The 20,601-nt window shown below is 31.5% G+C and overlaps 1 protein-coding gene across 1 annotated transcript; it reads right to left on the bottom strand.

Annotated features, from left to right (window-relative positions):
- Positions 1–1,033: 1,033 nt before the first annotated feature.
- Positions 1,034–16,985, bottom strand: LOC148310593 (peroxisomal acyl-coenzyme A oxidase 3-like). The gene is made up of 12 exons (XM_088258162.1): positions 16,781–16,985; positions 13,011–13,148; positions 12,044–12,359; positions 11,519–11,693; positions 10,772–11,045; positions 9,643–9,727; positions 9,190–9,330; positions 8,322–8,555; positions 5,926–6,080; positions 4,943–5,074; positions 3,767–3,919; positions 1,034–1,430 (listed from the first exon to the last, which is right to left on the bottom strand). Exons 1-12 carry the CDS (start codon positions 16,910–16,912, stop codon positions 1,323–1,325), a joined length of 2,043 nt encoding a protein of 680 aa, XP_088114288.1. The 5' UTR covers positions 16,913–16,985; the 3' UTR covers positions 1,034–1,322.
- Between the last annotated feature and the right edge of the window lie 3,616 nt (positions 16,986–20,601).

The following is a 20,601-nucleotide window of genomic DNA, read 5'->3' as shown; positions in this document are numbered from 1 at the left end:
CTGATTGTAAATTATACATTCTCCTCTTAATCTAACAAGCTGGAGAGATGCCAGGTTCGATCCCAAAGAGAATTAAATTAACACATTTCGGACGGGTGTTTTTTATGCCTGCGGACCGCTGGCGACAGGATTTGATAATTATGTACATATAGTTAAGACCTGGTACAAAATATTATAATAAAAACATTAAATATGTAATTCCTTCTTTTCTGATTTTGAAATGAGGCCAGCGCAGAAGGTAAAAATACCCTTCCCGTCCGCAAGCATCAATCGACCGAACAGGTAGAAATACCTTTCCCGTCCGAAGTGTATTAAAGGAGTTTTTTTCACTACACATCCGTTACATAACACGTATTTATTTAAAAATTACCCTTAAATGGTTACTCTGCCTTCATGGAATTGATGTTCAAATTGACACTACATGGATTCGATGTTGTGACCTATTGGGTAGGGATGAGGGTCAGAAAATATTACTCCCCAGAAGGTCTTGTCAGATTTAAAAAAAAAAACATCTAATTGATTTCAGAATATAAATTAGAGAATTTTAAATTAATAATTTTGTCAGCTAATGACATATCTATCATTTTCAAGGAACAGTTAAAACAGCATATATATTGTAAGTGTACTGGCAAAAAATGTTAACTCGAAAATATGGGATTTTGACTTAATGATGTAAATTACAATGTTTTCAATATTCTGTAAACTGTCAAAATACACCTATTAGTTTGAATTGTCAGATATATGTGGTTTTAAAAGTAAATTCGATTTTAAATTTAATATGGGGTATTTAATTTAGGCTAAAAGCTTTAAATAGCAGGGATTATTCAAACAGGGATTTTAGAGTTAACGTTGTTTGCCAGTTTACCCAAGATATTTAAGTATAAATATTTTATTTCCATTGATTGGATTGTAAATGTTTCTGGTTAGACGCTTTCCCCTGTCAGCCGTTTTAGACATTGACTGTACAATGTAGAGATATCTGAAATAAGTGGCCCACAAATAAAATAATGTGCACAAACACTGAGCACATGTGTAAAAAAATTTATTTATTTAATGAGAAAGTACAAATACAAAGGTAAAATGTATATTTTCTACACAGTATTAAAAAAAAATTGCACATTCTAAAAAAAAAAACATCCTTTCCCTAGTGTCATACATTGTGATCCCTTACCTTGGTAGAATTAACCAGCATAAATGATTATATACTATATCACAAAATATTAATTTATAATAAAAAAAAATTATTTAAAAACTAGACCACAAAACAAATTTTTTAAAGGAACATTAAAAAAATATGGTTGGAATAATAATTATAGGAGAAACTACAGCTTGGATGTAATTCCTGGAGATTTAATAACATCAGTCCACCACGATGGACGGGACATGACATCGGGGTTATTTAAAATCGAAGACTGGATGTTCTTATATATCTGAAGAAAAAATAATACATTTAAAATAACATTTCGAAAAATCTAACATAGAAAATTGTAGGTAAACAACACACTAATAATCACCAATGACACATGATATGAAAATATTCATACAATCTCAATCAAACATGAAACACGTCAAACGTTTTCCACTTTTGGTCAAAAGTGATTTTAAATATTTCGAAATCAAGCCCTATAACCTACTCCCACTATCAATAACATCTTATTTTTTGACATCTCATCAAAGATGAAGAAGAATATGGAAGTCTGGGCATTTACAGGGCTGACGACCGTCATAGTCTGGTTTAAGTGATCACTTAGGCCAGACTATGACGTCAGGAGACAGCTTGGACCAGAGAACTCAGTCGAGGAGTATCCGGTTCTTGAGTATCAGCAACAGGTAATTTAACCCATCAGCATACCAGCGGCGGCTAAGAATATTTTACATTCACGTATCAGCCGTGGTTCAAGCCACACCTCCGTCTAAGTGTAGTTCATATTATAAGGATACTTTCGTGTGATATCTTCAAATCAGTGAAAAAAACTTTTGGTACCTAATGCATTATATCTTATTATTTTTTGACATCTCATCAAAGATGATGAAGAATATGGAAGTCTGGGCATTTACAGGGCTGACGACCGTCATAGTCTGGTTCAAGTGATCACTTTACACACGTGTAACATTCACCAATTCTACCCATTATTGACAAACACACTAGTCAAATTCTTGGAAGTTCTATATATATGAACCAATTTTGAAACATTTTTTTTTTATTTTTTTTTATTCATTTAATATATTTACATTTTTATTTATAACATAATACATTTGAATCATTTATACATATGGAGAACTTTTATATTTTGATTCGCTGTGCCTCTCCATAAAAGAGACTGTGCTCTTGTGCTTGGAGAGGGACTTACACTCGTGGTTTAATGTTATATAATAAAAGATATAATAGTCTTTTTTTGTATATTTTTCAAGATTTAAATGTATTGAGCTTTTATTTTTTTCTTAAGTATTTTTATATCATCAATTTTTTTCTTAAGTATTTTTATATCAACATTGTTCTTGAATCACTAGAACTTCACTAGAGGCATCTATTGGTGAGATGAAAAGAAGCTTTTTTTATTGAGCAGAAACTCTTTTATTAGTATGTGAGGTCCGAATCCTGGATTATAATCACCCACATGAGAAATGCCAGAAAATATCATTTCCATTTTTATCATTTGAGGTTATAATTTGACCAGATAATCCATAACATCATTTAATAACAGAACTATTTTTAAAACAGCTCTGAAGGCATTTCCAGGTCTGGTATAGAAACTCTTCATTTCTATTCGAACCCATCCAAAAAATAATAAAAGAGTTATTAACAATGGGATAATGGAGGTGGGTAAATACGAAATAGATTGTCATTTGCCCATATAATCCGGGATTGCATAAATCATGGCACACAAATTAAAAATATTTATCAAACAAGTATTTTAAAATGTGCCTTCGAAACCCAGTGAGGGCACATTATTGTAATTATGTGTATGATGAAATAATTAAATAAAATTAAAAATAATAATTTTCAAGCAAGAATAATGCTTAAAATGGTTTGAGAGTTCGAAACGAAGATGTTTTAATAGGTATGGGAAAAAGTTATGTCATCTTCTTCTCAAAACCCTCATCTGTACCTATTGATGCGCCGGATACTGCATAATGTTATCTTGATAAGTTATATTGTAGTATATTAGTTAGTATATTTGGTTGATTTTTCACTCCCAAATTTATGTAATATCACACTGGACCGTGTTAATATTGTAAGTTAAAAAATAAACTTTTTCTTCTAAAAATAAATAAATATTTTATTGTTTTTTATTAAAATGCTTTGGGACCTGTACCGGTATCTGTAATCGGTACCTGAAGTAAAGAACTGAATATCTCACTTCCATATAATTTATTTAGAACGGATAGGTGGGATAGCCGCACTCTTATTATCTTATGTACATTGCTAATATATCCGCCTCCGTAGTATAGTGTTTAGGGTGTTTAGCTGGTATTCTGGAGGTCCCCGGTTAGATTCTCAGAGGGATCAAAATAAATAAATATATGTAACTGATTCTTCACTCCAATACTTATTTCATATTACTGAAGCAAACAGCCGATCACCTTTCCTTTGTGTGTTTAACAATCAAGATAACACTGTTTCTGTGTGAATCAGTGCCATATCTACCATTGGTTACAGATAATGATTAGAAAAATAATTAAGAATTTATTGGGGATTTTTCTTCAAATATGAATAGTAATAATACAAAAATAGCAACAAAAAAAACAGTAATAATGTTTTTACCAATCCATCACTCTTTCCCAAAACTGAGTTAAGTATGAAATCTGGAGGAGAAATGACATCAACAAGAGAGACTGCTTCTAATTTTATTATTCTGCATAATTCAATGATAGAATTTCGTAACAAAATACCCTCATTTTTAGAGTAATACCCATTCTGTAAAAAAATAACAAATATTATAATATTTACATTAAAAAATTTACTTTCCATGTATATATTGTGTTATATATGTAGTAAAACACCCAACTATTTATTGCTGATGGTTAGGTGTTATGTTTGATCAGCACTTTTACACGGAGTTAAATCGTGGATCCTTAAGATGGAGACTGACCGGAGTATTTTGTCTTAACGTAACACATTATGATGCGAGCATTCAGGCATTCAGTACACCGAGCCGAGCGCTCCATCCATAGTTTCGGATGATCGGTGATGCTCGCCGCGAGCGATGTTACGACGTTATGTTACGACGAAATGCTCCGGTCAGTCTCCACCTTTAAGATCAGTGTGAACCGATTAGAGACATTTAAAATGTGGCTGTATCATAGAATGCTAAACATTTCAAGGACTGATATAGTCAGCAATGTGAATATGCTACAAAGAGCAAGAGTAGGAAGACAGTTTGTAACTGATACAAAAGTTCTGAAGGTGTCCCATCTGGGGCATGTGCTTAGAGAAGAGAAGTACAAGCTATTGCACCTTATGATAAAAGGCAAAATAGAAAGTCGATGAGGTGTGGGAAGAAGACAGATCTCCTGGCTCTAGAATATACGAGATAGAATTATCAGAATCGTCGAGGCACTGTTTAAAGCTGCCCAAGACAAGGACAATCACTCTCAAGTGATAGTCGACATCAGGGGGACCTGACACGACACACACAAAAGAAGTGTGATAAGGATACATTCAATGCATTAAAATAATGTTCACCAATAATCGGATAATATTATCCCTCCGCTGCAGTACAATGTTTGGCTACCATGTTAGATTCTCAGGGGGGTTCTAAATAAACAGGTACCTTTTCAAGCAATTAATCATCATGACAACACTGTTGGGTTAAGATTAAAAGAATAGCATACTGGCAATCCTGGTTTTGCTCATATTTAAAAATATCTACTTTAAATAGTAAAGCTTTTTTAACAAAGAAATCTTTGTTATTTGAATAGAGGAAAAAATGTCACTTACCATATATAAAGTTCCTAAATATTTTTCTAAATTCCAAGATCCATACAAGGACACCAGATTCATAAAAACTCTCTTTACACTTTTATTCTCCACGTTTGAGGAGAACTTGTAAAAAGTTTCAAGAATTATGTACTGCAAATAAAGTAAAAATATTTAAAAGTAATGAAAAAAAATTCATCACCTTAATTTAATGTAACAATATTATAAAATAGAATCATTCTCCTTTTTCCACCTACTTTTACTATTACAGGTACCTACTATTACTCCTCTATTTCCATTCCTAAATAGCAGTTACATCCTTCACCTTCTTCTTTACTTTCTTCGACATCAGCATTCTATCAAATATATTTCATTTCTTATTTACTATCCATGAATCAGGAGTTGCTATATCGCTCACTCCTTTCAAGAACGTCATAAATCAAAAAACTTGATTTTTCAGAGGAACGTTTTTAAAGTTTTAAAATATAATACAATGTATTAAAAATAAATACCAAGCCACTTATTGAACTTTTTACTGTGCAACCGATATTTTTAGGTAAAACCTGAAAGTTTTTCCTCCATTTGAAAAATATTTAGTATATTTAAAAAAATAATTAAACAATACCTTTTCTTCAAAATGCGAAAACAACACTTTCTGCCCTGTAGCGTGTAAATTTTAAGTTAAAAATATGCCGCTTTTGCTGGGATATATTACATTTTCTGGGCATTCCGAAAACATGCACAACTGAAAATTTACAATTTTTGATTTTTGACGTTCTTGAAAGGAGTGAGCGATATGATCGCCATGTCTTTATATAATCGTAATCTAGTTAACATTGCGTTTATTCTATGTGGTGCCCTATGTGCCACTTAGGTGCGAGTAAGAGACAAAAGAAATTTCCATGACAATATTTTTTTCATCTATGTTGAGATTTGTTCCGTGTTATGTGGTTTAATATTTTTTTTAATAATGAGCTAAGATAGGTAAGTGTATGTGTTTTTACCTCAGCAAACAGGGTGGCTAAAACATCACCATGGAATGTGCGGGTTTCGTTTCTTATGGTAAATCTATCCTTTCCCTCTTTCTGAAGAAGTTTCGATTTTTCAGATGTCACCGTCAAATTGTGACAAATAAGCCATCTGTATGTTCTAAGCAAAACTAAAAACAGAAAATCTTATAAATATAATGTGTCACCGTTGAAAACTTCTCAAGCTATTATGAGTACTGGTAAACATCCTCAAAAGCCCTAGCCAATGCTGCTATCTTCTATTTCTTCTAAATTTTCTTTCCTGTCTACCAGAAATACCCTCCATCCTGAACTCCTCGACTTATGTTATATGAGTAGTCCACATGCTAACCGCATTATGTCAAAACATTATGTTTTTTTGGCAAACGGCGCCAATCGATAGAAGATTAAATCATCTACCGATTTGAGTTTATTTGAGAGATTTTCGAAAGTGAACTGTCGATCGGCATAGCGCGTTTTGCAAGAGTATTGATTTTTCTAATCCATTTTATTCCTAACTTAATGAGGTTTGGCAGATTATGTTAAATATGGACGTTAATATTTTTAATTTTCTACCGATCACCGCCATTGTCTATAAAACTAATTTTTTAAAATAACATGGTTTGCAATTGGACTATTCATATATACCCTTCAAATAAATTACACTCCTCTTAGATCTGGAGTGAAGACTGACCACTAAGCCATAATTTAATTAACAATCAATCTGATTCGGTGCCCTATGCAACATTTTGATGCAAATAGGGGTAAAAGAAATAGTTAATTGAACTAGAATTCAGTAAAAATGTCTATTGTCAAGTGAGAACTAGGTTTAGTGAAATTCTTTTATGGCTTGGATTTAATTAGGTATTGACAGATAATTTTATGACAAAAAGTTAAGATAGGTCAGCCTTTTGTTGTATAGCAATTTTTCTATTTTCAAAACTAGTATAAGTGAATATGGTAACAGCACAAAGAACTTTAAAGGTCATATTCCTTATTCATTTTTGGCAAAGTTGCAGAGAAAACCCAAATTCAATTCAGACTAGTTAATGAGTCAGGTTGATGACTGGTTAGCCTGGCAATTATTATCATTTTTGTTGCTGAAAAAGCGGGAAAATGTAAAAATGAGGTTCACTGTATAGTTTTTGATATTTTTTTTTAAACTCTTAAACTTTTGACATTCGCATATATTTTCAGGGAAGTACGAAAGTCGAAGGCCGTGTGTAGATACAATAGAAGTCCAGATTGTATGTAAATATAACTTATCTAGTTCAGCGGTTCCCAATCTTTTTCAGCCCGCGGCGCACTTACAAGCTTAGTATTTTGTCACGGCGCCCTCCATTAGTAAGCTATTTGGAATAAATATAGTGACTTTATATATATATATATATATATATATATATATATATATATATATATATATATATATATATATATATATATATATATATATATATATATATATATATATATATATATATATATATGTAATAAAATAACTAGGTACCTACCTATACATTTTATTAAGTACTTACAAAAAGTACCTACATAAAACAGTTCTACCACCAGATGCCGCATGCGTCGCTCAGAATAAAACAAAAGACTTCCGATAATATTATTAACTGTCAGAATCAGATAGATAGATAGATAGATAGATATAAAAATTATTATAAAGATAAATTAAGAATAAACTTTTATTGTCGTTTTATAACGTGGTAATATTTTCCTTTTGAAAATTAAGTGTAAATAATATGTAAAGTGGGTGTATAATAATAAAATAAACAATGTGTTGCTTTGTAATTAAAGTTTATTCTTAATTTATCTTTATAATAATTTTTATATCTATCTATCTATCTATCTATCTGATTCTGACAGTTAATAATATTATCGGAAGTCTTTTGTTTTATTCTGAGCGACGCATGCGGCATCTGGTGGTAGAACTGTTTTATGTAGGTACTTTTTGTAAGTACTTAATAAAATGTATAGGTAGGTACCTAGTTATTTTATTACATATATATATGTATACATATATATATATATATATATATATATATATATATATATTTATATATACATAGAAAGCACTGAATGAAAAATCCTGTATATATTATACTCGAAAGAAATAGGTACCTACAATAATAGTAGTTGGGTAGATAGGCACAAAAATTAAAACATCCACAATGTGAAATTGAGTTATATTATATTTATAAGAATTAAGAATCGAAACAGAGAATAACAAAAAAGAAAATATTTGTGGTTTCGGATAATGATAGAAGATCGACTTACGGCGCCCCTCTTTACTTTCTATAGCACACCACGGCGCCACGGCGCACACTTTGGGAACCCCTGATCTAGTTAATTATTTATTAACGTTTACGAAATCGATTACTTACTGTTGACATCTAATACATTTTCCATTGTGAGTACCTCAGACTTTTGAGCTATGATCTTGTAATAATCATTCAAGAAATTGGTGGTTTTATACGGAGTATCAATAGGTTTGCCATTTTCAATGCCCCGTAAAAGATTCAGCAGCCAGTTACTGGTTTGTTGTAATAGAATGTTATTGTCTCCTTCGTAAGTGCAACATAAGTCATGATCGTTCCGCAACATTCCGAATGCAGCCGCTGAAATTAAATTCAAAATAATTATAATTGTTTTCAATTATTGTATGCAATATATTAAATGTTAATATAGGGAATACGGAAGCATTCTTAGAACTTAAGACCAGGTATCGGCTGGCTTAAGTGTCTGACATTTGCCATTCTGCTCATTATTGATATTTCATATTACCTTCATGTTGTATATATAGATTAACTTAACCTTTCCCGTACTGATCATCCAAAAATTACATGTGATTCAAAGCGCGGTACTAAAAAACCCCTGTTTATAATGGCATGGAAATTATTGTGCACAGCAATTACCAACTCGCCACCAGCTGAGACATAGACAGTACGTTTTTTCGAATGCGTAGCCATGCACTTTCAAAAAGACATTTTGATACATTTAATAATTTGAAATTGTAAAAAGAAAATTTTCTTCAATATTATTTTTAAGATTACAAAAAATATGGAGTAAGTAGCTCTTATAATATGTACTAAAGAAATCAAATTAAAATTTATATATGGGGTATTTTAATTTCCCTGGTTGTGCCGGATAGGTAAAAAAAGTGTTTTTATATCTCAGTTATAATTGACAGATGGGGCCGCCAGCGGCTGAGAACTTTATTCCTTAGTTTAATTTACAGAAAGGATGTCATACCATGTAAATTTCCATTTCCTCCACAAGCTTCCCGACATACTTGAATTCCGTCTCTCACACACCAAGTGATGATTGGTTTTGTAGCTGCAGATAAGCCGTGTATTTCCAAGTCTCTGTTAAAATCTTTACAGGGTGCTGTCTCTGAAAATATGAAAATATTGTTTTTGACCCAAAATAATACTTAATAATTTATTTAAATGCTTATAATTTGAAACATATTAAAAATTAAGACAGAGTGATTTTTTAAAAATGTTAAATGTTGGTTTATGTATGAGGTAATAAAGTTAAATTATTGGGTATGCCACTTTGCATGACTATAGCAGTAAAGTGAGGGTAGCATATGGACCAAATTGTCAAAGACACAAAATATTTCAACATATTGAATTAAAAATTAAAGCTTCATAAATTGAAATTAAGTCTGCAGGTAATCGTACATATCACAAAGATACTCACCATTAGTTGTGTGAATACATGTGAACCAATTGGAAAATATTCGCATGGCAAACGTAGCAGCTAAATATGGCATAAGTCTGTATTGCTAAATCAGAAAAAAGTTCAATAATACAATTATATTACATTTTGACAGCAATCAATTCAATATATTAAATGGTGCAGTTATGATTTAACATTTCTGTTATATAATCATTATCACCAAAGCTATTCATTTTAGCCCTGGAAGATATACATATTTAAAACCTTCAACTGGATTAGCAAAGGGCTGAAGATAAATGGCACATATCTTAATAACCTTCAATTTGCTGATGACATAATAGTTATAAGTGAAAGCATTGATGAATTAAGTCTAATGATAAAAGAATTGCAAAAGGGTTCTAGTAAAATTGGTCTAAATATGAACTTCATAAAAACAACAATTATGAGTCCCAAAAACCAGATCATCTCTATAATAATGAAAACCTACAAATAGTAGATGAATACATATTTAATATATTAGACAGAAAATAAAACTGGGCAAGAAGAACCGAATGGCGAAGCTGCCAATAAAAATAGGACTGAGTTGGGTGGCTTTTTGCAAACTCAAACAAATTCTGAAAAATACGGAGATTCCGACCTGTCTAAAAAGAAGTGTAAACCTGCATACTGCCAGTGAATACATATGAACAAAAGACTATGGCTCTGACAAAGAGAAATGCAGAGAAGCTCATGTGCACACAGCGATCCATGGAAAGATCCATGCTTGGTTTTGACCTGAGAGATAAAATACAAAATGAAGTTACCAGGAAATGAACCAAAGTAGAGGATATCATGGATCGCGTGGCAAAACTCAAATGACAATGGGCAGGAGATATTGCAAGACAGGACCCCACAAGATAGACCCCAAGAATTTTACGATGGAGACCTTGGGAGAACAAAAGAGGTGTCAGAAGACCCCAAAAGAGATGATTTGACAACATAGTCGCTGTGGGGGGTAAAAACTGGCTGCAAGCAGCAACCAACCGGAGGAAATGGAAAGAAGGGGAAGAGGCCTATATCTAGCAGTGGAGGTTAGAGGGCTCATGAAGAAGAAGAAGAAGAAGATCCTCAGTAGATAAATTCAGTGTTTGAATACAATGTAAAAATATACCATTTGTTGATATTCCAAAATAGGATATTCTTCTTGGGAATGAGTTGGCCCAAACTGTTTTCGCACAGCCGAGTAGCGGATGGCTATAGTGATAGCTTTTTGCAATGAGGTAGTACTTTGTCCTGTTAGCTGAACTCGACCCATAGACAAAATCACCAGCGAGTAAATGAACAAGTCTTTGATCACGGATACATAATCCCCATTCTCATCAATATCAGCATATTTATTGAGCAAATTTTCAGCGGGAATTCTGTATTGCTCAAGAAGTAGGAACCTGTGAAAATAAAATAATGAATATCAGATATGTATTTAAATATTGATGGTGGAATAATTCCCTCCAATAATATATGTAATTAACAACTCAAGTTGAAGAATACTCAATATACCTTAGGTTAAAAGAGTTCTAAACAAAGATGTTCTAAGACGCTTTAGAAAAATGAGAGAAGGTATAGATACTGTAAAAAAAAAAAACAAAAAAGTATTTTGGCCGTTTTAATAGTGAAGAGAAATATAAAATAATTTCTAATATTTTACTAACAAAGTAAAAGGAAAACATGGCATAGGAAAAAAAGCATATATCCTGGCTTAAAAATTTGAGAAAATGATGCCACTGTAGCACTAAGTCGCCATTTGTAATGGCTGTAAAATTGCCATGATGATTGCCAACCTTTAGCATAGAGTAGCACTATAAGATGAAAAATATTAAAACAAATCTAAGCAACTTATTTGTATAGTTAAAAAGCTTACCCGTTATCAAGACCATTCATACCAGGTTTTTCACCCAAGTCTCCTACGATTACTCCCGGAAAAGCCTTCAAGGTAAAAGTACTACGTATTGGGACAATAAACGGATGGACTCCTTCATTTTTCCCTTCTTTTGTGATGAGATTTGCAAAAACAATCGCATGGGTAGCTCGTTTACCTTCAAAATTAGGGAAAAAATACTCAATCAAAAAATCAATAATTAATATATACTATACAATAGTTTAAATCTAATTGAATTTTTAAACCAAAAATGTAGTATTTTTTTGGCCCTTAACCGCACAAAACAGTTTATAGGCGACTCATATCTTAATTGTTAATTATATGAAAGCAATGTGATCAATCCTACACTTCAGGTACTAGTCCTTGTCAGGACAGATCAACTTGAGTTTATGTTTTTAACGATCAAGTTAACATTCCGCCAGTCCGATGCCATGCTCTATGCACCACTGGGTGTGGAAAAAGTTAAGACAATGTTAATATTTACGGGATTTTTTTAAAGATACATACCCAATAGTCCAATCCAAAACTTAGAAGCACCAAAGTCGGGCGTATTCATCACAAATTCACCTGTGGAGGGGTCAAACGTAGCCGTGGTACGAATTCCTTTGACATTCGATCCGTGCGCAAATTCAGTCAGTGCAAAACAGCCACACAGTTCATCATTCTCTGCTGCTTCCGCATATTTATTGTGCTTACTGGTTCCGAGGAATTGTATGACATACACAAACAATCTGTGACTCAAACCGAAGCAAGATGCTGCATTTATATCATACAAATTAATAGCTTCAATCCACGCTGCGTGCTTTTCTGGGTTGTCAAAAAACTAAAAAGAAAAGATTGTGTGATAACTTCTGGTTTTTTTTAGATTCTAATAAGAGTACTATCAACACTTGAAGGAGTCAAGTGACAGTACACATTTTTACCTTTGCAGTACAATAATTGATGTCCGACTTGCTCTAGAGAGTGGTTTTTTTTTACATTAATTCACGAAATTAATTCAAACATTCACGGAATCCACGTATTATGAAGATAGAAATTATTTAAAAATAATAATAACACCATCTCAAGGTTTAATTTTATGACAAAATTACATACAAATATTCACAGATGTCATGGGTATACAAGTTACATCACACCAATTGACAGACGGACTTCGACTTTCAATAATGTCGATACTCCTTTGAGGAAAATTATGTCCATACTCCCGGAAAGTTTAATGTAGTAAAAAGAAAAAAAAACAACAGTTTATTTAATTTGCTAGATTTTTCTATGTTTAACATATCTTATACAAGTTACGCTGTACCTCTCCAAAAAAGAGACTAAGTACTTGTCCTTGGAGAGGGACTTACACTCATTATTTATTATTTTTACGATAAATAATATAAAAGTTTTTATTTTCTGCATTATTTTAGTGCATCGAGCGCCTGACATCTCAGACAATCACGAGAAAAAGAAAATTGAAAGAAGTACATACCTCATTGAATTTTAAATGCATTTTAGAGCTTATAAGACGCACACGTTTCTGAGCAATACGACGTTGTTCATCCACAGAAGGGGTGTCCGTGTATTGATAAATTACATCGTTTTCTTCTAGTACTGACCAAATATTGTGCTAAAAATAACACAATACACAATACAATAAATTTAACAAGTAAACAGTTCCACCGCTATCTATAGTTACGGGAAAAGATTTACAAATTAAGTCAAATAAAAAAAATTCAAATTCCTATGTGGAAAACCCAGATTTATAAACAAGGATTTGGACACAACCAAAATGTTGTAAATAAAATAACTGATCAAGTTATAAGCTTCATAAAAAAAAATACGTTTTCAGGCGTCTCCCAGCATGTGGAATAATACGAAAAGGATCTTGCATATATTTAAAATCGGGGTCTCTGCTAAATTCAAAGCTTGCTCAAATGAACTATAGATCCTGCCGAGAACTCACACATGAAAGGACATGTGATTCAAATGATTTTGACCCTTAATAATCAAGTCCTTGATAATCCTCGAAGCCTCTATTTTTACAAGTTTGTCAACACATTGGAGAAACAAATATGTACCGTAAAGTGGGTATACTTTGCACCATGGGTGATACTTTGCACCACCTTCTGTAAAGAAATTGTAGAGCTGGTCATCTCTGATACATGTCATTTTTAATTCTACTTTCTATTGTTTCTGATAGATGGCACTTCAATCTACTTTTTAGTTTACAGAAGTAACAGTCGGTCGCTATTGCTTCAATGCGTTTTTCCTGTCCGAACGTAAAGAAAGTTTTCTGTCTGAAAATTGTGTCCGAAAAAATCCAGTGGAATCAGTATACTGAAACTAGTTACAACAAGTGAGTGGTCTCTAAATCATAGGTAGATAGGCCCTGCTTTTCTCAAATACTGTATTTTTTAGTTACGTTGTCAAGTTTATGTAAAAATAATATTTTTTTAAGAACTGACTTGTATTGACCACATTTGGGGTAACATTGCACCAAGTGCAAAGTATCCACAAAAGGCCATAGTTAATTAATTTGATGAAAAGTCTTAAAACGGATAATACAACTTGACATGTTTGCTAAATATCTATTGGTTTTGTGTACTTACTTAATTCCTGATGGTATATTTTTTTCAAAAATGTCAAGAACACACAAACAGCGGCCTTATGCCAGACGATACTGCAATTTTACACCGAAGAGAGTGGAGCAGTGTGTGGAGGCCATTCGAAATGGTACAATCAGTCAAAGAAAGGCTGAAGAAATTTTCAAAATCCCCAGAAGGACGATTAACTATAAGCTCAAAGGTCAGCACACAAAACCTGTGGGAAAACCTCCGATATGTGACAAGTGCGAAGAGCAATCCTTCGTAAACTGCATAGTAGACATGAGTGAGTACGGTTTCCCAGTGAGTGTTTTTAACATTCGCTACATTCTAATAGCCTATTTGGATAGATTTGGCAGAAGAGTACGAATATTAAAGAACAACGTACCAGGCTCTAAATGGATAAGATCATTTTTGCAAAGACATAAAACCTTGACTGTTGCTAAAACTAGTCAGTTGCTTAATCGGTTGCCATTAAAAGCGTATGACGATGACGTGCGCCAGAGTTTTCAACAGTTTTTGGAAGAAAACAGATTCAACCCAAAGAATTCAGTCTTAAAACGCAGGAAAACAATACCGATAGAACCAGGTTAGAGCATTGCTCACAATCCAAATGTCGAAATGAACGTTGACAAGACACAAATGCTACCTGAACCAACTACATCAATGATCCCACCTTCCACATCGAAACTTCCAGCATATCTAGCATTAACTGATTATAGTTGACACGGAAGCTTTGAGGAAGAGGGAGAAGAACAAAAACGATGACTGAAACCAGTTATCGTATTTGTTCTTCCGTTTCATTAGGACCAGTAAAAAAGAAGGTGGGAAAATATGTCGTATTTCATTATGAAGGAGAAAATTTTCCGGGACAGATTTTGGAAATAAAGAAAGACAGAGCTGTTAAATCCATGCAGGAGAGTCTCAAAACGTGGAAGTGGCCGATGAAGGATGACTTTCTTCAATATTCTTGGAAGGATGTAGCGGGTTCCATAAAAGAACCGAAAATGCAATCCAAAAGAGGTTTCTTTACCGTCCCGGAACTTGACCATATTTAGACCTAATTTAATTTTGATTCTTATTACCTATATAGTACGATATGTTTTAATATCCACCTTTTATTTTATATAACTTTAAACCTTCAGTATTGAAAAAAAAAAAACATTTTTGTTAGATTTTTCAATATTTAAAAAAAAAAATTCTATCAAGTGTCTTATTTTTCCATAATTATACAATATTATAATCTGCATTTAGTGAACTGTGAGCCAAAACCCTTCATAAGGTGCAACAAAACTTGTAGGATAGCCTTTACTTTGCATAAATTTGGATTCTAGTACGAAAAGTGTAGAGAAAATATCATGGTGCAAAGTTGTACTTTACCCCGGGATACTTTGCACCAAAATATAAATATAAAAAAAAAATACAGGCAAAATAGATAAAAATTTAAAAACGTATCAGACATGTTACAGGTATATGTGTTATTACATTGCAATAGTTGAAACCTCAGAAAAAGTAAAAAACCTGATCTGAATAGACAATTTTTTGAAAAAATGCAGTATTTTGGTGCAATGTAAACCCACTTTACGGTACTGCCCAATTCAAATATTATTATATATATACATTTATATATATATATATATATATATATATATATATATATATATATATATATATATATATATATATATATATATATATATATATATATATATATATATATATATATATATATATGTATATTAGATTAGAATATTACTTTAATTTGCAATTGGTAGTAACCCTTTTTGCACTTGAAATTATAAGCAAAAAATGTCGTTTTCCTTCCAAATACATTTTCTATTTATGAAAAATATTGCCTTCAACATGTAAAATTTTAACAAATAATAGTGCATATTTATTCTTGAAATTTGTAGTACCTAGTAAATATTCTTTTTAAATTAAAAGTTCAAATTCGAAATCGATACAGTGATATACATAATTGTGGGAATTTTTTCCAGTATGTAAGGTAGAAAAAACAACTAATCGGTGTTTGGTAGCTTACGGTTGGCACCGAAAAACCGACTAGTCGGCTTTTGATAGTTAATATAATAAAAATCATAATAATCAAACAATTGGAATAGAAGTTATAAATGTATTTGTTAATTATAATTTATATTTGAAGCACTAACTTTGTGATTTTCCATTTTATAAAATGTTAAATTTTTAAATTTTAAAATGTAACTTTGTTTTAAAATGACTGTAAATATTTTAATTTAACTTAATTGTAATGTCTTTAATGTCGACATTATAATTAAATTATAATAAAATATTTATAGTCATTTTAAAACAAAGTTACATTTTAATTATATTTGTTAATTGCTTGTATTTTTTGCTATTAGTATAAATTTGCTTTAAGGTAAGTCTTTCAAAAAATAGTTGGTAAATAAAGTGTTAAGTAACAAAATAAAATTTACATGCGATTTTTTTTTAAATGTACCCTTTTGCCCACATTTCCTTTTGAAGTAATTTTTTTCATTTCTTTTTGTAATTCAAGACTCTGATTTCTTAGTATGTGATCTACAATATAATATGAAGAAAGGGGTAGATTGTAAGAAATTGTGGTATTTACTAAGTAAAACATTAATTAAAAATGGAAAGGTTAATGTGTTGGACTTACTTTATATCGAATTATAAATTCACTGTCAATAGCTAATTTCATTTTCCTCCAATCGAAAGAAGCGTTATCTCGGTATATCGACAAAGGTCCCAAAGGAAAATCAGGTAAAATATCCTGAATACTGCTCCCCATGCTGATTTTTTTTATACTTTGACCAATAAACAAATGATGAGGACACAACACTAATGAAGAAAAATATACAGTAGCCAAGTCGCTAATGCGCCATATTCAAATTAATGATAATGTTAAAATGGTTTTTTAACATTTTCAGTACAAAGAACATGCTATGAAAATATTAATTTTATATGTAAAATTTAATTGCTATTACAGTAGACAGCGCGGTTTTAACCGGCCTCTTCTAGGAATGCCTCCCGCCCAAAATACACATAGACAACTAGTAACTAGAATTTTTTACAGTTTGTGAAATGTTCGAATAGTGAAATAAGGAAGGAATGCAAAGCTGAGACGAGCATTATCGATAAAATTAAGAAAGGTGTGTTGAGATGTTTTGGACATTTAGAACGAATGAGTGAGGAATGAACGGTAAAACAAATTTATGAGGCGAATGTAATTGGAAAAAGGAACAGAGGAAGACCGAGAAAAACTTGGCACGATCAGGTATGCCAAATACTTGAAAGCGGTCAGGTTAGGAGTCGAAAAAATCGGCGGGTGGCGAGGAATGTTTGCAAAGACAGAATGGTGTAGCATTCTATTCTCTCTGCCTACCCCTGCGGGGAAGCGGCGTGATGGTTAGTTAGTGAAATGTTGACGTTGAATGTGTGAGTTTCTAATACAGAATAAAAGTTCTGTTTTCTTAGTGTTTTGAAATACTGTGTTTTTTTTCCTTGCGAAAGTGTTTTTTTTTATATGTTTTTCACTACCTTCTCTTTAACTGGCTTTTTTGTTATCTCGCCCTGGGTCGGTCTTGTCAAGGCGGGTTCTACTGTATTGTAATCTACTTCCATATTGAATACCATACTGTTTAAAGTTCCAGTGTTTAATTTTTTCACAAATGTATTACTATTTTTATTATTATTATTTATCAGTAATATAGGTGTCTCAACTTGAGATTAAACATTTATCATTATTCACACAAAAAAAAGATAGTCTGAGCATTTCAGGGCTTATGACCTGGCATTTGACCGGGTTGAGTTATCACTTCATATATTTATGTAACATTCATGACTCTCCCCATTCTTGAATATCCATATTGCATTAATTTTATATGCAATCTTGTTGTATTCCTTTCATATGTTAGTTGTTATTTGATAGATTTGGAAGTATGGCGCCCTAGGATGCTCAGACTTCCATCTTCTTTTGTATAAAAACGATAGATGTTTCATCTCAAGTTGAAACACTTATAAATTTATTACTACACCTTTTCTGTTTGATATTTTTTGGACTAATATTAATAATATATTACCACCCTGGACTAGTACCTGAAGCACAGAAATAATCAACATGCCTTTATATAATTAACAATCAATATTACAATGTGTCAATCCGATGCAGTGCCCTAATTAATATTGAGTGAGGATAAGGGTCATAAGATAAAAAAGATTATTAAGCAATCAAAGTGAAAAATTGCAAAAAATTTACTCTTAAAAAAAACACATTTTATGAAAAATAGCCCAAAATTTTTAATGATTTGTTTTTTCATTATTTAAATTATAAATATTTATAGTTTTATTATATGTTTGTTTTTTCATTATTTAAATCAAAAAGATTTATAGTTTTATTATATCATACAGGAGAAAGTGACCAAGTGTATTTTTTACGAAAACGTGATCATTGACTATTTGATATCTTACTAGCTTAATATTAGCCTGAAATACATCCCAAAGGATTTTTAACTTGGAAGTATGTATAATATATTGACTTGGTAAAAATGACTAACTGCATTGATGTTTATTTTTTTTGCCAAGCACAAGTGAATTAAATGGCCCTCCTGAACATTTTGCGTTTTGTTAGTTGGTCACTTTCTCCTGTACGACTACGATATGTTTATTTGTTTTTTCATTATTTAAATTATAAAGATTTATAGTTTTACTATATGTTTATTTGCAAAACTGGTAGATACTCGACTCTAGAACTGGCATCGAAGGTTTGATTTCAGCCAATTGCACAATGAATTAAAGAAATACATATATTTTTTCAATTGGTCCGAGTGTTAGTGATGTATTTGATTATTACCCTTTCTGCAGAAAAACTTCCAAAATAGAGATTTTTCTAAATTATTCAAGATATCCTGGTGAACAATACATATTTTGAAATATGATGCTTCAATATGAAATTGGATGTTGGTATATTCCACCTTATTTTGTATCAAAAAATGTTGAGAATCTCATGATTTTTTAAATATATGTAATATATGTAAACTCATTTAAATAAAACGTTCAATACAATGAGATTTTGACAAAAATATTACCATAATATGAATTGTTTACCAAAATTAAAGTCTGACCACTGCATGTGACCATCGATCGATGCAAATTATGAATGCATGGATGGCTTCATTAAAGTTATTTATACATATCGCTCACTCCTTTCAACAACGTCATAATCAAAAATCGTCAATTTTCAGTTGTGCATGTTTTCTGAATGCCCAGAAAATGTACTATATCCCAGCAAAAGCGGCATATTTTTAACTTAATATTTACCCGCTGCAGGGCAGAAAGTGTTGTTTATGCATTTTGAAGAAAAGATATTGTTTAATTTTTTTTTTTAAATATTTTTCAAATGGAGAAAAAACATTCAGGTTTTATCTAAAAAGATATGTTGCACAGTAAAAAGCTCAATAAGTGACTTGATATTTATTTTTATTACATTGTATTATATTTTTAAACTTTAAAAACGATCTCCTGAAAAATCTAGTTTTTTTATATATGACATTGTTGAAAGGAGTAAGCGATATGTTAACACTTTAGTTACGGTTAAGTTTTTTAAAGAAATGTAATTTGACAAGGGCGATACTAGATCACAACGAAAGCACGACAGAAAAGAATCGATAATATTTTTGTATTATGGTGACACCTATCCACCACACAGCAAAGATAAACATGACAAATTAGACATTTAACCCATTGCAACACAAAGCCGGCCAAGGTCAATTTGTCACTGACTCACATAGCTGACGATTCGCTGGTTTGTCATTGAAGTGATTTTTTACATTAAAACTGAATTACAATAACTTTCTTCATAAAAATGACATAAATAAGTACCGTAGAATGGGGCTTCTTGAACTTTGATGTGTTACTTGAGCCCAGTACAAACAAAATCTGTATTTGGTCTACAATAATGAACGTATAAGTGTGACCTGCCAGGGAAACAATTAATCATGTCGATACGTTCATTATTGTGGACCAAATACAGATCTAAATATTTTTTATGTACTGGGCTCAAGTAACAGATCAAAGTTCAAGTAACCCTGTTCTACGGTACATATATTTCAGTTAAATAAGTATATCTAGCTTACGAACAACAAAAAAATGCTTTTATGAACCATTTTTATTTTGTGTGTAATAATGTAATTGTAATAAAAAATGTGTCAAAATTAAATAGTGTGTTGTATGAACAAATTGTCATCTTCATTAGTGGTGCAATGGGCTAAGATGTGTTTTTTTTTCGTATATGAAGTTGAAGGTACGTACAAAAATATGCACACTGTCGAAATATTTATCCCATAAAAAAAGATTTTTTGTAAACAATTTTATTGATAATAATATGTAATTCATAACAACATTTGCATAAAATATAACATACATATAGAAATAACACAAATATATATATTTTTTATAAAAAGTAGTTAGTGTAGGTATATT

Source organism: Brachycentrus maculatus, unplaced genomic scaffold (assembly GCF_059751285.1).
Source record: "Brachycentrus maculatus isolate JH-2025_06_01 unplaced genomic scaffold, ASM5975128v1 h1tg000091l, whole genome shotgun sequence".
Lineage (NCBI taxonomy): Eukaryota > Metazoa > Arthropoda > Insecta > Trichoptera > Brachycentridae > Brachycentrus > Brachycentrus maculatus.
Note: the sequence above shows the minus strand (reverse complement) of the source record. Positions and strands in the feature narration are given on the sequence as shown.

Coding starts and splice junctions, on each gene's coding strand:
- LOC148310593 (XM_088258162.1), bottom strand. CDS start 16,912: ATGGGGAGCAGTATTCAGGATATTTTACCTGATTTTCCTTTGGGACCT. Junction 13,149..16,780: donor AATTTATAATTCGATATAAA/GTAAGTCCAACA, acceptor TGTTATTTTTAG/CACAATATTTGGTCAGTACT. Junction 6,081..8,321: donor AAATGTATTAGATGTCAACA/GTAAGTAATCGA, acceptor TTCTGTTTTTAG/TTTTGCTTAGAACATACAGA.